The sequence below is a fragment of the Bactrocera neohumeralis genome, chromosome 5 (genome assembly GCF_024586455.1).
Source record: "Bactrocera neohumeralis isolate Rockhampton chromosome 5, APGP_CSIRO_Bneo_wtdbg2-racon-allhic-juicebox.fasta_v2, whole genome shotgun sequence".
In the NCBI taxonomy this organism is placed as follows: Eukaryota; Metazoa; Arthropoda; class Insecta; order Diptera; family Tephritidae; genus Bactrocera; species Bactrocera neohumeralis.
This window is the reverse complement of record NC_065922.1, coordinates 20,554,626-20,574,697: the sequence shown is the minus strand read 5'-3', so window position 1 is coordinate 20,574,697 and position 20,072 is coordinate 20,554,626. Positions and strand designations below refer to the sequence as shown.

The 20,072-nt window shown below is 37.5% G+C and overlaps 2 protein-coding genes across 2 annotated transcripts; one reads left to right on the top strand and one right to left on the bottom strand.

Moving 5' to 3' along the window:
* The first annotated feature begins 7,867 nt into the window (after window positions 1–7,867).
* On the top strand, window positions 7,868–8,984 carry LOC126758703 (antigen 5 like allergen Cul n 1-like). The gene is made up of 3 exons (XM_050473062.1): window positions 7,868–8,112; window positions 8,174–8,562; window positions 8,633–8,984. The coding sequence occupies exons 1-3, from the start codon at window positions 7,990–7,992 to the stop codon at window positions 8,886–8,888; spliced, it is 768 nt and encodes a 255-aa protein (XP_050329019.1). The 5' UTR covers window positions 7,868–7,989; the 3' UTR covers window positions 8,889–8,984.
* Window positions 8,985–16,614: 7,630 nt separating this feature from the next.
* On the bottom strand, window positions 16,615–17,647 carry LOC126758188 (antigen 5 like allergen Cul n 1-like). The gene is made up of 3 exons (XM_050472299.1): window positions 17,469–17,647; window positions 17,013–17,398; window positions 16,615–16,946 (listed from the first exon to the last, which is right to left on the bottom strand). The coding sequence occupies exons 1-3, from the start codon at window positions 17,586–17,588 to the stop codon at window positions 16,697–16,699; spliced, it is 756 nt and encodes a 251-aa protein (XP_050328256.1). The 5' UTR covers window positions 17,589–17,647; the 3' UTR covers window positions 16,615–16,696.
* Window positions 17,648–20,072: the final 2,425 nt, after the last annotated feature.

The following is a 20,072-nucleotide window of genomic DNA, read 5'->3' as shown; positions in this document are numbered from 1 at the left end:
TTTCCCACTAACAGTGCAATCACACCAAGCGATTTTCAGAAGAAGTTGAATAAAGACATCACTAATGTACATCTGAACATGTGGTGTCTTGAACTTCTTTGTAAAGGTAATGAACTCGTGTCGCGAAATTAAATTGTGCCCAAAAAATAAGGTGACATTTGAATTTAAACTACGCGCGTCAAAGGATTTGGAGAATTATTTTTTTTTTAGGTTGGTAGTACTGTCAGTCACATTTATGTCAAATTTCATGTCAAAATATTCATTAGTGTGTGAGATACGTGTCGTTTTGTGAGCTGCTAAAAGTGAGTTTTTCGTTTTTTGCGATGTCGAAATTTGTTGTGCAAAGAATTTGGATTAAATTTTGTTTACGGAATCAATTTTCTGCTGCGGATACGTTGAGGATGGTGCAGAAAGCCTTTGGTGATGAGGCTATGTCTTAAAAATATGTTTACAAGTGGTATAGTGAGTTCCAAGCCGGCCGTGAACGTGTCGAAGACGAAGAGCGTCCAGGGCGACCATCAACTTCAACCGACGAAGCTCACGTTAAACAAATCAAAGATTTGGTGTTGAAAAACCGTCGATTAACAATTAGAGACCTTGCTGATGAAGTTGGCATATAGAAAGGCTCAGCCAATACCATTTTGAAGGATGTTTCGGGCCTCAACTGCGTCAAATCTCGACTGGTACCGAAAACATTGCATTTTTTTTTAAAAAGGCGTCGCGTTGAAGTGTGTGAAACGATGCTTTCCGACTACCAGGATGTCATGAAACGCATTATAACTGGCGATGAGACTTGGATCTATGCTTACGACCCCGAAACAACCGATCAATCGAGCGAATATCGTTCCAAAAGAGAGCCGAGACCAAAAAAATCGCGCCAAAGTCGCACAAAAATCAAGGTCATGTTCACTGTTTTCTTCGATTATCGTGGTGTTGTGCATTATGAATTCCTTCCAACCGGTCAAACAGTCAACAAGGAATATTATTTGAACGTTATGCGTCGTTTGCGTAACGCTATCCGCTTAAAAAGGCCGGAATTGTGGAAAGACAATTCTTGGTTTTTACACCACGATAATGCACCATCACATACTACCCTCGTAATTCGTGATCATTTCGCCAAAAACTCAACCCATATCGTTCCGCAACCACCGTATTCACCTAATCTGGCGCCGTGCGACTTCTGGCTGTTCACCAAGCTCAAAAGACCGCTCCGGGGACACCGTTTTTATACGTTAGAGGAGATTCAAGCCGCAGCGAAGACTGAAGGCCATCCCGGAAAGTGACTACAACCAGTGTTTCGAAGATTGGAAAATCCGTTGGCATAAGTGCATTGCATCGGGAGGGGATTACTTTGAAGGGGATGAAATTGATTTGGAAGAATAAATAAAGAATTTTCAAAATAAATACAATGTCACCTTATTTTTTGGGTACATATATAGCACACTATCCATCATTATGCCTCATAACCTTCACTCAGCAAGCTGACCAGAATCGTAGCCTGCCCTGGGAATACATAATTTCATTTTTGAAATTCTTTGAATATATCTGCTTTTTACTTTGGAGTGGAGTACTACTAGTCGTCTTCTTCACCCTTCATTATACATATGTCGAAATGGTTTACTGGGCACTAACAAATAATCTAGTAGAAAATGACTCACTTAGAAATGTTGGTAATTGTTCAGTAGAGTTGTGAGTGTTGTGTATATTAGCACTGATAAGAATAGAAAAAAATGTTTGCAAATGAAATTAAGTTACGTCGTGAGATTAACAATTAATTTATTTGCATAAAAATGAACAATAGAAAAGTTGTCAAAGCTGTTTAGAGTAATAAATGTAGATAAGAACATCACCATTTCGGATTTGGAAGAGTTACATGTATAATTAATAAAATATAATAACGGGTGATCCAAGTGGAGGTCATTTTTTCAATAACCTTTTTTGGACAGATCGCGCGTGAATCATGTCAAGCTGTCATGTTATTTTTGTGTCGATTCGGCGACGTTCGAAGCAACTCGAACTGACGTATGGAACCAGTTGGCGCTTTCTACGTCGAGATCTGTAATTGAAAACGTACAAAATACAGCTTGTGCAAGAACTCAAGCCGCTCGATACTCCCAAGCGACATCGTTTTGCACAATGGGCTCATGAAAAGTTCCAAGAAGATCGGACGTTTTAGAGACAAATTTTGCTCAGCTATGAGGCCCATTTCACGGTCTATGGGTATGTAATACCCGCATTTGGAGCGAGGAGCAACCTGAAGAGATTCAAGAGCTGCGGTTTGGTGTGGTTTGTGGGCAGGCGGAGTCATCGGTCCATACCGAAACCGTCAATGGCGACCGTTATCGGGCAATGATAACCGACTATTTGATGCCTGAAATTGAAGCTTGTGATCTCACCGACATTTGGATTTATTGAGAGAACATTTCGGTGCAGATAATTTAACGTTTTGGGCCAGTCGATTAGCCACCAAGTTCGTGTGATATCACACTTTAGACTTTTTTCTGAGTGTAAAAGTAAAGTCTAAAGTCTATGCGGACAATACCACTTCGATTCAGACTCTCGTAAACGGCCGATTTCTCTGATTTGGAAATAGCTAGTAAACAGAAAGACATATTTTGAAGCTTTGCTAAGCATTGAAAGCAAAATTCAAGAGGTCTAGTCTTCATAGTAGAAAGTAAGGAATATAAATCGAAACTTAGCTCTGTGCTCAGCGATTTTTTACTATATACTTTCAATTCTGATATAAGTACATATACCGAGTAAACCATTAGTAACGTTTACTATTCGGTTGACAAGTTTTGAACATACAGAAGAAGACCATTCAAGATCCAACAATATCCTTAAACCGGCATTTAGCCCAAAACCATCATAAGACCATATTTTTTCAAACAAACAAAACAATCAACAGACATCGATCTAGATCGATTTTCGCTCGTTTTAGACAACCAAAATTTGTGAAGGAGGTCTTGATAGTTATTAAACCTAACAAGAAAGTGCCAAGTTAAACTGCGGATCAAAAACAAAAAATCTACCGAAAAAATTCCCTGGTCGTTTGTCAAAAAGTGGTGACATTAATTGGCATCCAGATCCAAACATTAGATTTCCCGGATGAAGTTCATACCCAAGCATTTACAAGGTGTCTCCGACGAAAAATTATTCAATACACAGGTTGATCTGACTTTAACGATAATAATATTCTAAATAATCGGTTTAATTGAAAGTGTTAAACAGTACTAGAATATGAATTTGAAATCAGCAATAAAATATTTGCAAAACAAGCACAACAAACATAAAACATCTTTTATTTGAATGGAGTCGACGTCAAATGGCAAAATAACCCACGCGCATAAAGTTTGCAAAATAATTATTGCGACATGTGTGACATATGTATTTTTGTTCATCTCCAAATGTATATATTTACAGCAGGCACTAGAAAATTTTAACTAATCTCCGATCTATAAAATTTGTTGCAGAATAAAATTATAGTATTACGGGCTTATATATATTAATCTTTCCTTCCAACAATATTTAAATCAAAGGTAAAGCTTTTTCTACATTCTTTCTTACAGGCTTGAAATATATACTTCTACTAAAGGACAAAAGCACTTACCTTGTCCTCATCCCTAGTATGGTTTTCTCATATTGAGACCATGTCATTGAGATCCACCATGTGATCCAAGGTAAAAAACTAGGTAGGTCAGGCTATATTTATGAAATTGATAGAAGCAATTCTTACACCTATTTATAAGAACTTTTTGTAGGATAAATTATGATTTTGATAAGGTGCTGTATATAGTATTAACTCTCTTAAAGATTTTCGAAAAAATATACCATAATTTGCGCCCGCTTCTTCTTCATGATAGTATGCTAATTCTAGCAGTAAAGAAACGAAGCTAATATTTACAATAATTACAAAACAAAAGAATCAAGCTCACTGAACTCGCAGAAAAAACTCTTCCGCAAGCTGGTAATTTGAGAGTCAATAACGTTGTTGTCTTTAATTATACAATACTACAGCTCAAAACGGTATTCAGTTAAGTTCAGGTAAAAAGGTAAAAAAAAAAACTTATTGTATAAATATTTTCCGACTATATTTTTGTGTAATTAGTTGGCTAATAAACAAGCCATACAACGGTAATGTTTAAGGCATAAGAAGTGAAACGAATTTTGAAAGAAAAGGGATGCAGTAAGGTGAAAAAGGTTAGCTTTAGAAATGGGTCAGACCAAAAATTGGCCTTTGGGTGCGGCATCATCTAATTTTGGTGAAATGTATTTACCCAAAAAAATTAACAGCTGATTTCAAAAAGATTTTGTTCTCTCCAATATCAAAATATAGACTTTTAATAACCTGAGAATACTTCAAGAAACTATTGGTACTCTGCACATCCTATAATTTGAACTCTAAAACCCACATACAATGTCCTAAAACAGCATATATTTATAGCAGAACAAGATTAGGAATATTTCCCAGATTGAGTACATTCGATGCCGTTATGTATAGAGCTCGATTTTTTTTTGCTTGGCCACCACAGGCACGATTGCAGAAATCCAGACTCTGAGCCCAATTATCGACGGTTTTCAAGCATAAATCGGCCGATTGTGTGATTCGCTATGTGGCTTGTGACGCCGTCCTGTTCTATTGTCCAAGTCCTTATCATCCAATTCGGGCCAAAAATATTCGGTTATCACTGACCGCTAGCGATTCCCATCCACAGTAACGTGCCGGTCTGGATCATCAGGGAAGAAATACGGCCCAATGACGCCGCCGGACCATAAATTGTACCAAATCTTAATTCTTTTGGGATGCAATGGTGACTCATGGAGTACGCATATTTTGCTTATTGAAAAAGCCATTCAGCCAGAAATGAGCCTCATCGCCGAAGATGATTTTTCGATGAAAATTACGAACATACGACGATTCTGGTGGGCAAACCTCGCCACAACGACGTCACAGAGATACCCAACGCTTGAGAACCGCTTATGTGAGATTGATTTGAGTCTTCCTCAATTGATGCGTTAGCGGCAGAAATGTTCTCGACACTACGATCACTTCTTCAACTCACTGGCACGGAAACATTTTGTTCGGTGCCTGTGGATTCAAATTTTTCCACTAGACGTTCAATTGTTGATATGACAGGACGATTATGACGACCATAAATTGGACGTAGCGCTCTTAAAGTTGAGGCCGCCGACTCCGAATTTCGGTAATACATTTTAATAGTTCCGGCTCGTTTTTGGATCGTATATCTTTCCATGGTGAAATGGCAGACCTTACTGAAGAGAAATGTCAAAAGAACGGGAAAAAATATGGCGTCGTTTGCCGTCCCTATTTGTCTACTTTTGTAGCATCCCTATTGAAAAACCCATTACCTTATTGCTACTGTCCACTTCTAATGCTGGCCTGATCCAGAACACCTCTTTACATATCCTAAGTAGTCACTCACATACATTCTCATTGCTGAAGGCCTGCCATTTTTATTGTATTATCAGTCAATGTAGGAAAAGTTCGTGAGTGCGTTCTTGGATTACATACAAAAATGAATTTGCGCAATTACAATTTTCAAGGCTATGTTTTCGGTTCGTTATAACTTACAACTTTATGAGACTATATGAAAACCCTAAGTATATTGTGATTGGCTACATAAAATGTTCAGTTCAACAGGGGTTATTATCTTCCACGGGCCCCCTTGCCGACGAAAAGTGCATTCGAAGAGTAAATATTATTCTGTTATCTTATCATTCACGATTACGCTTCGATTTCATTTGTGTGCTTCGTATCTTATCTCTCATGAATTGCATTTAGTTATTTATGTACCGTTACATGCATTTATCTCCGACGTTAGCTCTATATGTATATACCAAAACTAAAAAACGCAACAGCAGCACCTTGACTCGTTTTACTTGGCGCGGATTGATACAGTCGGAAAATAAAGTAACAAAAAATAAAGTGAACTTCATCTCATAAATAAAAAAGTGTGGTTTTGGCTAGGTTCGAATCAAAATAATATTCGTGTATGTAGCTGAGAGTTTTACCCAATTGATACATTCTTATTTCTTGACGATTTCTGATATCTAAAAATCTTCTGAAGCCAACGAATTTCGTCATTATTTTCACTCATTTTTGAGCAGCTGTAACTTTTTTTCAACTTTAATTTTTTTTTGGCTAAATGAAGCTTAAAATTTCACCTTTCCAACACTATATGGTATGACACAATGTGATTGGTAGCACTGGAGATATATGACTGCAACGACATCTATTGACAAAATACGAAAAGACTTTTTCGTCTACTCAATATCATATCTCATGTAGTCCACAATCTACCCTAAATTTGAAACGAAAAAGAACAGAAACAACAAGGAAGGTGGTATATATGAAAAAAGAAAAAGAAAAGAGTAAAAAAAGTTCGGATAAGCTCTTTGTATTACAGACTTTAACGATCGAGTGATCATCACTAACTCAACGGAACCAATGTGTGCGGAGTTGTGGGAACTAATGTGTCCCTTTAAGGATTTCAAAACCCAATATTAATCTTTAGCGGGCCTATATGATATTTAAAAAAAAAATGAATAGTCCGGATCATTTTCAACTATTTAATAAGAAAATTTAAGATGAGAGCCATGAGAACAAGTGCTTAGTCTAATTTCAAGGAGAAAGACTGTATGTTAGAAAACTTAAATATATAGCTATAACTTATATAAGGCGTGGGAGAGGATGACGCTTAGCTTTTATCATGGGTGAGCAAGTAATTAGAACTCTATCTGTCTTTCCCAAACAAAAGGGAAACCCCTCAGTTTCGCAACATTGGAACAAATTGATAATTAAATGGCAAAACAAAAAATACGGCGTTAAAAAAGTATCTTGAAACAGACGTCAACGACAAAATAAATTACCATAATTGATAAACAAACCTCAAAAACAAACCACAAAAAAATAGAGCAGTTAAATAATAACTCTAAGCGTGCCGAACTTGGACAAATATTTTCGAAAGATCTATTTTTTTTCTCATTTTTGAGATAGAACAGCCATGACTAGCTCAATAAAGACGGTGCAAAACTAGATGGATATAAGGTTATTCAGATACAAATGATCAGGATGAAGAGACGAGCTGAAATCTAGGTGACTGACTGTCTGTTCGTCCGTCCGTCCAGGCAAGCTGTAACTTAAGAAAAAATTAATTTATCTTGATCAAACTTGGTATGTGCTTTCCTTGGCAAAAAAAAAATTACGAGTTCAGAGATGGACGTAATCGGACCACTGCCACGCCCACAAAACGCCATTAACCGAAAACCACTTAAGCTACAACAACCAAATTCACTTAGCGCAAATATTATATGAACTCCTACCGACCGTATGAAAATGAGCGAAATCGGATATTAACCCCGCCCACCCCCCATATAACGGTACTGTTAAAAACCAATTAAAGCGCGATAAATCAGTAACTGAATACGCCAGAAACATTAAATTTTACTTGCGAGATGGTATGACAGGTAGTTAATGGAGCCGGGGTCAAAATTAGACGATGGGTGTGGTACCGCCCACTTTTAGGTGAAAACAGATATCTACAGACTCGCCCGACCGATTTCAACTAAATTTGGTACGTGAAATTTTTATGTTACAGTACGAAAATGGGCGAAATCGGACCAAGTACTCCGAAATACTCCGAAAATATATTGAGCACCGCACATCTAATAAAATTTTCGAACCAAAAAAAATTAAAGTGTCTTAAACTCTTTTCACCGTTTCTAATTAGATGACCGCTGCTATTTGCCAATTTATTTGCGCTTTAATTTAGCTTAGAACATAAATACAGAACGAAATTCTGGTTGAAGTGTTATCTAGAGTAATTAAGCAATGAGTTTAAAAAGACCATAAAAGCGGCCGGAGAACCGGAAACTTATCATAGTCAATTGCAGCACAGCGAGGCGTACTATCGTGCTTTCACACGCAAACATCGTAAATACAACAAGACTCTCACTTATTGTCTCACAATGGAACTGAAAGTTGTGCTAATCGTCTTCTGCGTCGGGGCGCTACAAATCGTAAATGCACAGAATTACTGTGATTCGTCCTATTGTGGATCCAGGACGCACATAGCTTGCAACAACAATGGGGTGAGTGCGAAATGCTAAACTAACACTACAGTGACTCAAATATAATTTCTTATACCGTTAGGCATTCGCAGCGTCCTGCCTAAGTCCAGCCTTGGTCAGTTTTACACAGGCGCAGAAAAACTCGATTGTCGATGCGCACAATGCCAAACGTAACACCGTGGCTGGCGGCAAGACAGCGCTGAAACCAGCCTGTCGCATGGCCACCATGCAGTGGGACGACGAATTGGCCAAACTGGCGGCATTGAATGTCAAACAATGTCAAATGAAGCATGATGCCTGTCACAATACAGCGGACTTCGAGTACTCCGGACAGAATTTGGCGTGGATTACATTCTATAACTCGCCGAATACAACGCAATTGTCATTACAATCTGTGGATATGTGGTATAATGAGATTAAGGATACCAAAATGGAGTATATCAATAAGTATCCGAATAATTATTCAGGCCCGTAAGTATGATTCTTTTTTTAATTTTCGAATTAGTTTTAATAATTTTTTTATGAAATTTCTGTATTTTAGCACTATCGGACATTTCACCGTTATGGTGGCAGATCGTAATATTCGCGTAGGCTGCGCTGCTTCCACTTACGGCGTATCGGGTCAACGATATAAAGCATTCTTATTCGCCTGTAACTATGCAACAACAAATATGATAAACTTCCCAATTTATACGAGTTGTTCGGTAGCAGCTTCGCAATGCACGACTGGTAAAAATCCGAAATACACTAGTCTTTGTTCGGCCTCCGAAAAGTACGATGTTAACAAATGGTATTGAAACAGTGTAGTGCTAAATGGTGTCCAAATTTTGTAAGATTTGAAATTTGAATAAAACGACGACATAATTAATAAATAATAATATACAATCACGGAATTATATTGGTAGATCAATGAAGGAAAAGTGGAAAAATAACGATATTCTTCGACAAAAAATCAATTACTAGGAACTCGCACCTCTTTAGAAGATCGTATCAACTGCATGTATTAACTTCTATTTATAATGAAGTTTAGTTCATAAAAAATCTGCTTCGTTCTTCTTCAATAAAAAAAAGAATATTCATTGCAGTAGTCCTCAAAACTCTACACAAAATTATATTAGATAGAACTAGTCTGTTTGTTCTTTTCTTCGAACTATTAATGGAGTAAAAGACTTTAGTTTAGACTCTGCCAAAACTTGCTTCAGACTTTCAAAGCAGAACCAATGATAATCGAGTATTCCGTTTCCACGACAGTCGAGTCTAAGTAACCGAAACCGACCCGGATTTTTGTCCGGCCAAGGACTGTCAAGTGACACCATTCTTCGAAATTTCTTCAGGAATGTTCTCTGCCGCTACAACAACAACATGAACGAGTATTTTTTTCTGCTTTCGTTCTGTATAATTTAGTATAGCCTGTATCTATCTCTATTAGGGTATGTGCAAGGCCCGAAATTTTGAAAATTTCTTTATAGATGCTAAACAGTTAAAAGCATGTTTTGGCGGCGTAGTTCTCTAGAAAGACTGAGTTGGAAATATTTGTAACTAAATCACAACTAAACATTTGATTTTAGGCACTGTAATGTAGTAATCACTTATCTTTCCTGAAGAATCCCATGAATAATTTTCGTTAGGGGCACATGAGTAGAAAAAATTCTTGAAATTCGCTAATTAGGGACAAAGAACTTCACCATATATAATAATTGTCTTGCAAGAAGTTTCAAAACATAACTCAATAATACATTTTCCCGAAAGCAATAACAAATAGAAGTTGAACTTGAAGTTACGCGCAACAGCTGTGTAATTAGAGCTCGGTTTTTATTTAGCAGGCCTACGAGAGCAAACATCACCAACAATTTCCTTATTACGTTTTGCAAATATTTTTTTTTTGTTTTTGTTTTGAAAAATACTTTGTATAACAGAAAGATTCAATGACTCACTTCAGTAAATTACATGTAGGCCAGTGAAATACCTCCAAGTATTCCCCAAACATATACCCAGTAAACCAAAAGCAACGCATTGACGTATGAAATATGCAAATACACCAGTGACTAGTCCTAATTATACTCATTTTTTTTCAAAATAAATTAACAGCAATTATGAAAAAAAGCCGAGATCAAAATTAAGAAAAATCTCCAAGTAAAACTATGTTCTAAGTTAACTACGTTCTCAGCAATTACCCTTCCGAAGAGCAACAAAGCAGCGGGGGCGATCGACTGCCGGGCGAGCTATTCCAATACAGCGGCGAATTCCGACGATTGGAATTTAAGTAAACTCTGCTCAATCAACAAAAAAAGAGACCCTACAATCTGCGCCAACTTCCGTGGGATACACCGCCTCAACATCGCATATAAATATCTATCAAAGCTGAGTGTAACCGACACAGTACCCGCCGGGCAGGCAGAGGAAGAGGAAAAATACCTGGCTACACTTGAAATTTCCTAGCGTAAGCGGTGTCTATGCCAATAAAGAAAAAACAACGTTCTTATATAATATTTGTAGGAGGCGAACAATTCTGATGAAAAAAATTTTATTTCTCCGGAATAGCCTTGAGAGTCGAGGTGCATGCTGCTTCCTCTGTGGTCTCAAAAGGTCTTGCCTTTCATTGGCCTTTTCAGGTAAGGAAACAGAAAAGTCTGGGCTTTAGGGCAGATGCGGAAGCGTTGGGACGCCGGCCTTGGTTAGGTAGCTATTCACAAGAAAGGCGGTGTGAGCCGGGGCGTTATCGTGGTGCAACTTCCAATCGACTTGCAATGTCTCTTGAGGACTTCAGTAAAACTCGGTGTTGAATTTCGACAGGAGGTTTGAATTCGAAACGATGCCTTTGATGTTACGGAAAAGACAATTTATCGTTTTTCGGACCATGACCTCTTTCCGGCTTTTCCTCCAAAAAGGCCTGGTGCTCCCAGCAACAACTGTCAGCGACAGATTTGAAATCTTACGCGAAAATGTTTGTTCTTAAGACAATTGACCAGCCGCTCATTCGTTAACTATCAACGCTCGTTGGTTATGTGACTTCCACGTAAAACTTAAATGCGTTGGCGGTTTGTCCAGGAGGAAGAAATTCATGATGGACGATGCCTTTGATGTCAAAAAAGACAATGAGCATCGTTTTTTTTTTGGGACTTTTTAGATTTACATATTTAAACATTCATCATTTTTTGGATACGACCTTTGATATTCTAAAGCAATTGTCCCTCCAAAAAAGGCCTGGTGCTCCAAAAAATTCAGCAACAACTGTGTTTTTAACCAAAAAAATTGATCATATGTAAAAACTTTTCTGTCGCAGATCTCACAGAAACACGTTACGCGAAAATGTTTGTTCTGACTCTCCAGGTGCTCGGAGACAATTGACCAGCCGCTCATTCGTTAACTAAGAACGCCTAGGCAATATTAAACCCAGAAGTGTATTGCTGAGATGATGAAACCGTTTCTAAAATACATCACGTCCTCTAAAGTGACATTATTCAAGTAGAAGAGAAGTTTCAATTTCCACCAAAAGTTTAAGTGTCCACAAAGAACATATAGCTCCAGACTTAACACTGAACCCGGACATGCCTTAATTCGATAAATGTTGTCACAGTTATTTTCTTTAATAGGATATCCAAATGATTCATTTGCCCTTATACAAAATATTGGTTTTTTTTCGATTGGTTAACTCTTTTCTGACAGCTAAGCCAATTCTGTCTTGGAAGGCATCCCTGAATGAGTGTCAAAGCAACTCCCTATCAACAGTATAAGAACAAGCGATTTTCGGGAAATTGTGTCGGTAAAGGTCTAAATTACTTGAAATTTTTTGCAGACAATTGGCTAGTGGTCATAAAGTTACGGTATATATATTCAATATCGTGGCTTTCAATCTCTCTGCCCTGCGATTCTGATTATTCTACAAGCAAAAATGTCGCATACTTTTGCTGACTTCCCTTTATAAGCAATCCGAAAACGTTTACTGGGTATTTATAAACAATGTTGTAGACATTTAATCACTTAGAAACCTGTATTTGGATGGAGGTATGGTTGTTGTACACATTAGCGCTGATAAGATGAAGAAAACGGAACGAAAATATTTGCGCAGGTAATTAAGTTATTACTTAGAATTATGGTTCTTATGTATTCATATATTGCGCTGGTTACGTCTTGCGATTATGAATGAATTTCTTTCGATAAAGAAATGTACGTAAGTACATATTTACAAACAAAATATTTTGTAATAGGAGAGATATTAGAGATTTTTAGGAGCAATAAATGAAGATAAGAACATCTTTGTTTTGGATTTCGAAGACTTGCTCGTAGAATTTATGAAATAAAATACATCGCCATTAAAATAGAAGAAGAAGATAAGTCGGTCGTGTTTTGATAAATGTGAGGCTTGTTTCAATCAAACACACTTCACGCTAACATACAATTTTTCTGATTGCAAGCACCAAACTTAAAGGCCTTTTTCAGAACTACTATACAAGGTCTGTCGCAAAAGAAACAGGACTATTAAAAAAACAACAAAAAATTTATATTTTTCAAAAGTTATATTTTTTTATTCAAAGTAGTTTCCTTGTGCTTCGATACAGCGTTTAGCCCGGTCAATTAGCATTTCAAATGAGTGTTTAAGGTCATTTTTCGGAATGCTCTTGAGGATATCGGTCGTCGCCTTTTGGATAGCTGAAATGTCCTGAAACCAGTGTCCTTTCATGGGCAAATGAGGTAAAAATCACAGGGTGCAGATCAGGTGAGTGATTGATTTATGGTTAATATGGAGTTTTTTGTCAAAAAATCAGTGACAAGCGTCGACCGATGACACGGTGCATTGTCGTGCAACAGGCGCCAGGACCCTGCCTCACGGTATTGTGGTCGAGCACGAGGAATGCGTGACAAAAGACGCTTCATAACACCAAGGTAAAATACAGCATTAATCGTTTGGTCAGGTGGGACGAACTCTCCGTGTACAATACCCTCGGAATCGTAAAAACAAATCAGCATTGTCTTTATTTTTGACTTCTGAAGACGACCGACTTCTGATCGTCACAGAGGTCCTCACGACCTTCTTGGAATCGCTTAAACCACTCATGCACATTACTACGGGATAGGCACTGATCACCATAAACTTTTTCATCATTTGAAATGTTTCAGTAAACGTTTTCCCAAGTTTAAAACAAAATTTAATATTTGCTCTTTGTTCAAAATGCATTTTACGAGCGATGACCAAAAGCTGCTGTCACTTTTTGATCGATAACATCGATTGTAGTTATCCAATTGTCTTAAAATTTTTACGAAATGTCAACAAGAGATCAAACTTTTTTTTCATGTACCCACCAATAGGTGGCGCCACCAGAAACAGTTATATTTAAAAAGTTCTGTTTCTTTTGCGACAGACCTTGTACATCAAGCATTAAAAGCGAATTTCAGGAGGTCTGGTGTTATGATAGGATGGAATGGATACAAAACGGAACTTAGCTCTGTGTTCAACGATTTTTGTTTAACACTACACTTGTCGTATGTATATATATATCACATTTTATTTTTAACATTCATAAGAATACCATGCAAGATCCCAAAACGCCTTTCATTACCAAATGATTGCCTGGGTCGGCGTTTCGTACAAACCTATCATTAGTCCATATTTTATCAAACAAAACAGTTAACGGAAATCGATAATGATGGATCTTGGCTCATTATAGCTACCCGAAAATATGTGAAAAACGTCTCGATAATACCTACGTTTAACAAAAAGTTGGAAAAAGTCCGAATGTGAATGAAATTATTAAGTTTGTATTTTTCCTAGACGTCAAACTGGACTCAACTCTCAAGAAATGGTAGTTGACTGTCCGGTCTTCTATTGCTCAGAATATTTGAAAAGCAAAGCTAACGCTAATCCTTGGACTATTGACGGCTTTAAGTCGTCGATAATGCCAAAATTGTGGCTATGTTAACCGAGGAGAAAAAGTAATGAAAAACACAGTAAAAGTAACAAATGTACATATATACGATTATAGGCGCCACTTGATTGGTGATGCACTGAAATTTTTTTGAATAAGTATTTAAGGGAAGACGTTGATTTACAACGGTACTCAACGTTTACATACCAGCCTGAAAGATTGCGCGCCCTGTGTATGTATATACCACATATCTAGAAGTTGTTCATATGCAAGAGAAAAATAAAGGGCTTGTGTAACAAAGAGTTTATATTTCTGTGGAAAGTTTTAATAAATATTTAACAAGTTGGGTAATTTCCACTTCCACTTATCACAGATCAGTATTGCAAACATCAGAGTAACAGACATGAATGTTTAAACATGCAAGAAAGGGCTAAGTTTGAAATCATACAAATATATGTGCTTTTGAGACATATAAGTGAATAATTATCTTAATTTCGCCAAAAATATAACAAAGGGCGGTCCGATATTTACTTAACAACAAAAAAAGCACAACAATTTTACAAAACTTTTGATTTATTTCTTAACATAACCTTATTTTAACCAACTGGGGCGATAACCTCCTCATTCGATTCAGATGACTTAAGGTACCTTCTACCTCGGCTTTTTGAAGGTGCAAACGAGGGAGAAAAGTATACTACATTCAAGCGCTCTGTGATCTTACTACCCGATTTCTCTTCAAAAAACAGGGGCCTATACACCCATCGATGCTCTTTTCACATTTTTCCCTTCAACTAAATACATCCGTGACATCATGAACAAGAAAATTAAGGATATTTACAATTACTATAAAGGTGGGACTGGTCGTTTTATTTATGACTTTGCTTGTCGCAATCTTGTCTCCGTCATTCTTGATACTGCGGATTATTGATAAACGTTTTGTTATACTCGGAGTTTTTAAGTCCTTTAGCAGAGTGCCGACAAACTATAGACCACGTCCAGCACACAGTGAAGAAAATATAGGAGCCGTAGCTGATAGTGTACACGAAGACCAGTTAGCAGCAACTCGGACTGACGTATCGAACGACGTGGCGCATTTTAAACCGATATCTTAAATTGAAAGCATACTAAATACAGATTGCGCAAAAATTGAAGTCGCTTGACTTTCCCACTTGAAACTTGAACTTGAAAAGTTCCAAGAAGATCCGACGTTTTCGAGCAACATTTTGTTCAGCGATGAGGCCCATTTCTGGCTCAGTGAGTATATAAACAAGCAAAAATGCCGCATTTGGGAAGAAGAGCAACCTGAAGAGATTCAAGAGCTGCCATTTCATCCAGAAAAAACCAGGGTTTTGGTGTGGTTTGTGGGCCGGTAGAATCATTGGCAAATATTTCTTCAAACACTTCGGTGAACAGATAATTTCAAGTTTTGTGCCGGTCGATTGGCCACTAAGATCGTGTGATATTACACCGTTAGACTTTTTCCTGTGGAAATATGTATAGTCTAAAGTCTATGCGGATAATCCCGCTTCGATTCAGGCCTTGGAGCAAAACATCACGCGTGTCATTAACCAGTTATCAGTCGAAATGCTCGAACGAATCATCGAAAATTGAGCTCAACGAATGGACCGTTTGAGACGCCAACATTTGAAAAATTAAACTTCAAAAAACAACAAGAATATTCTCTCGAATGATAATAAACAATTCCCATTAAATTTCAAGTTTCTGCGTTTTTCACTATTTATTTTTTATGTTCGTGAGAATTTTAAACTTCATATATCAATTAGTGTCTGTTTGACAGCTGTTTGTCAACGACGTGAAAGGTTTGTCTGTCAATACTTAGCATGGAAAAAAATTGAACAACGCGTTTGCTTAAATTTTGTTTTCCCAATGGAATCACAGGTACGTAATTTTTGAAAGTGTTCCAGCAGTGATTCGTGTAGTCTACTTTAACACAAGAACAAGTATTTGAGAGACAAAGGTCGCGAAATCATCTAAAACTTCCCTCAGACGAGTCATTCACCCGCCTCTGTTACTGTTGACAGTAAAGATCCAAGCCGCCGAGCAGCTTAACAGCTCTTATGGATCGACTCAACACATTTTGGTTAATGTTTTGGGTATGAAACGCGTTAATGCTAAACTTGTACCACAAAACCTGAAGTTTTTGCAAAGACGAAGTCGAGTAGTGATCGCTTAACAACGTACCTTTTGAACCCCAAATTCTTAAAACGTATCATTAACAAATGATAATTCGAATCAAGAGTCGATGTAACCGAATTTCACTAAAGGCATTTCCAGCCAAGATTTATAGAAAGTCACAGGAACGACGACCTATTCTAGGTAAGAATTAAGTATTTTATTAGTCGGGTTCAATTTTGATTCCACCAAGGAACCTTTATAAGATTGCGAAAAAGCAGGTATTTGTGGTGAAATCAGAACCTAGTAGTAGGACGACACTGGAGACCGAGGCGTTCATATATATCCGAAAAGGATCATAACCGATTTAACCAACTATTTCCAAGAAAATTCTCATGCTCACAAAACAAAATCTCAAAACCAGCAAACACTTTTAAATATTTCGAAATCAACTATGGAGTAACAACGAAATGGCGAGTAAACAGTAGTAGACACATATCACAATTCGGTCGAAAATAGAACTAACTTTTCTGGATAACTGGAATTTTATTTGGATTTTATTTAAAATGTTACAATAATTCCATATGTATATATTAATATTTCGTTGACTAATGCCAAGCCTCATATTTTTCCGAGGGCGAGCAAAGGTTACGGTAACGCCGATTTCGGCCAGTCTCGCAGAGTGAAGCAGCACTGGTGCAACTCTTATACGTCGGTGTGCCGACCAAATTCGTGCTTGCATAGTTACAGGCGAATAGGAAGGCATATTGTGACTCATCCGGGTCCATGTATGTGGAAGCAGCACAGCCTACGCGAATATTACGATCCGCCACCATAACGGTGAAATGGCCAATAGTGCTATAAAACAGATATTTCAAACAAAAATTATTCAAAATAATTCGAAAATTTAAATTTATTACTTACGGGCCTCGATAATTACTCGGATACTTATTTATATATTCCATTTTGGTATTCTTACTCTCATCATACCACATATCCACTGACTTCAATGACATTTCCGTTGTATTGGGTGAATCATTGTAGGTCATCCATGCTAAATTTTGACCGGAATACTTGAAGGTCGCCGTATTGTGGCAGTCATGGCTGCCCTTGCACTGTTTGACATTGAACACCGCCAGTGCGGCCAATTCGTCGTCCCACTGCATGGTGGCCATGCGACAGGCCGGCTGCAGAGCAGACGTGCCACCAGCGACGCGATTGCGCACCTTATTGTGTGCGCGTACGATCAAATCCCTTTGTCTTTTTGTGAAACTCACCACTTCGGGATCTATACAGCGCGCCGCAAAAGCCTAACGGAAATTTCGATTACTTAAAACTGTGCATGTGTATTCAAAAACAAAAAATTTCGTAGACACTCACGCCGTAGTTGCCGCAAGCAATATGCTTTGTCCGACCGCACAGCTTCGGATCGCAGTAATTTGTTGCCAATGCCGCAGAGACTGCCGTTAGAATGAGTAATATTAATGGCATTGCCATCATTACAATTTAACGCCGTTATATTGAAATTGGTGTAGTTCGTAGAATTCCGAGGATCGCACTGATTGTTTTTCGCCGCTTTGCAGCACTTTTATAACCGTAAAACGTCTGGCGATAATTGGTTTAAGTAACAACAAAAACAAAAAAAACGTTAACTTCGGCTGCACCAAGACTGTAATACCCTTCACTACTGCGTTCTGACAGCAACTGTTCTTATTTAACGGGTGATTGAAGGAGAGTTACTTTTTTCAATAGCCTTTTTTGACAGATCTTTTTGTTCAGTATTGTTTGGCATTTCATCATGGAAAGACTTCGCCTGAACCAAGAAGATACGAGGTTTTCGAGCCAAATCTTGTTCAGCGATGAGGCCCATTCCTGGCTCAATGGGTATGCAAACAAGCAAAGTTGCAGCATTTGGGACGAAGAGCAACCTGAAGAGATTCAAGAGCTGCCATTTCATCCAGAAAAAAACAAGGTTTTGGTGTGGTTTGTGGGCCATTAGAATCATCGGTTAAAATTTCTTTAAAAATGATGATAGGAAAAACGTAACCGTCAATGGCGACCATTATCGCGCCATGACAACCAACTATTTGACGCCTGAAATTGAAGCTCGAGATCTCGGCGACATTTGGATTCAACAATCGAATGAATCAATGGATTTATTGAGAGGACACTTTGGTAAGCAGATAATTTCACGCTTTGGGTCGGTGATTGGCCACCAAGTTCTTGTGATATCACACCGTTAGACTTTTTCGTGTGTGGATATGTAAAGTCTAAAGTCAATGCGAACAAACCCGTTTAGATTCAGGCATTGAAGCAAAATATCACGAATACCAGTCGAAGTGCTTGGACTCAACGGATGGATCATCAGAGGCGTAGCCGCGGCCAACATTTGAAAGAGATAATCTTCAAAAAGTAATTGCCAAAAAATGCTCTTTCGAATGATAATAAACATTCCCCATTAACTTTGCAGTTTCTGTGTTTTTCCTAAAAAAAAAAGTAGGGAACCTCAATCGGAGATCGTAGCGCTTTCGTAGAAAATAATTCTTGCTAAATTTTTGAAAGATATCTAAACAGACAAGGACTCGATCTTGATTGTACTGTTTGTATGGCAGCTATATGTATACCATTGTGGTACAACATCGGCCGGTCCGACAAATGAGCAGTTTCTTAGGGAGAAAAGTATGGGTGCAAAAATTCAGATTGATAACTCAAAAACTAAAGGACTAGTTCGCGTATATACAGAGAGACAGACGAGCAGACATGCCGAAATCGTCTCAGCTCGTCATCCTGAGGTGAACGTTGTTCAGGGTATAACAATTAATCAGGTATGTGTGAGTAAAACATGTGTTGCCTGTTAATTAAAATTATGTTGTATTAAAGCTGTGCTTTTAGCTGTTATGATGAATAGAAAAAACTATTTATTTTTTAGGATTAAATTATTTATGATCGTAAATAAACTGTCAGCATACTTTCAGCATGAATCTCGTTCCACTAAACCCACTAACAAACACTCATCAGAGAAAGTTACAATCGAAGGGAGAACGATGTGTTTCTTAGATGCAAAAAAATACACCCTTGTAGTGATTGCAGTACGGTATGATAGATTATACTGACTTCATCCAGTTAGCTACCTCGAAACCATGAAGTGAAAATTAGGGAGCATGCTAAGAAAAGGCCATAAAAATAGACCGCTTTTTCAACAAAAGAACAAAGTGAGGTTAGAAAAAATGTGGTAGGTTTAACAGACTCAGTCAAAATAGTTGGTTTCCTCATTAGCAGAGAGAAAGAATAATTTGAAGAGAAAAAATCTGAATAATCGATTGTATGGGAAATATGTCATATAGCTGTCTGATCTGTCCGTTTTCGAAAAATGATCCATAGAATATCAAAATACACATACGTATTAAATTTCATTACGATATCTCAAAAAATGACGTACAAATTATTATGAACCCTAAAAAACTTCGCCATAAAAATCGCTGACACGAAGCCAGTTTTAGATCCATAAGGTCTTAGGCAAAGTTGTTCAGAATAAAAGGTAGAACATTTCCCGCAAACCCGATTTTCCATTTTTTCGGCTCCCTGTAAATCAACCCCCTCTAATATAAGTACATACATAAAAATGAATATGCCATATGTTACAGCATGGCGTATGAGTAATCAAGTAATTAAAGTCTGCTAAATTCAAAAAATGAGTACCTAATCTTTATATGCAGCTAGCTGTACACTACAGCTATGTAGTTTACATTAACCTCAATTAAATATGTTTAATTTTACTAAAAGTATGTTTTCACTATTTTTATACTTATAAAATATAAGTAAATTTTATATTTTATATTTTGTATATAAATGATTTACGAGCATCTACACATACACACATATATAATAACTTAACAAAGCGACATCTATATGTCAAATAACGTAATATGATGCGACCAACAAATACACACACACACAAACGCTCTGTAAAAAGCAAACGAAAGC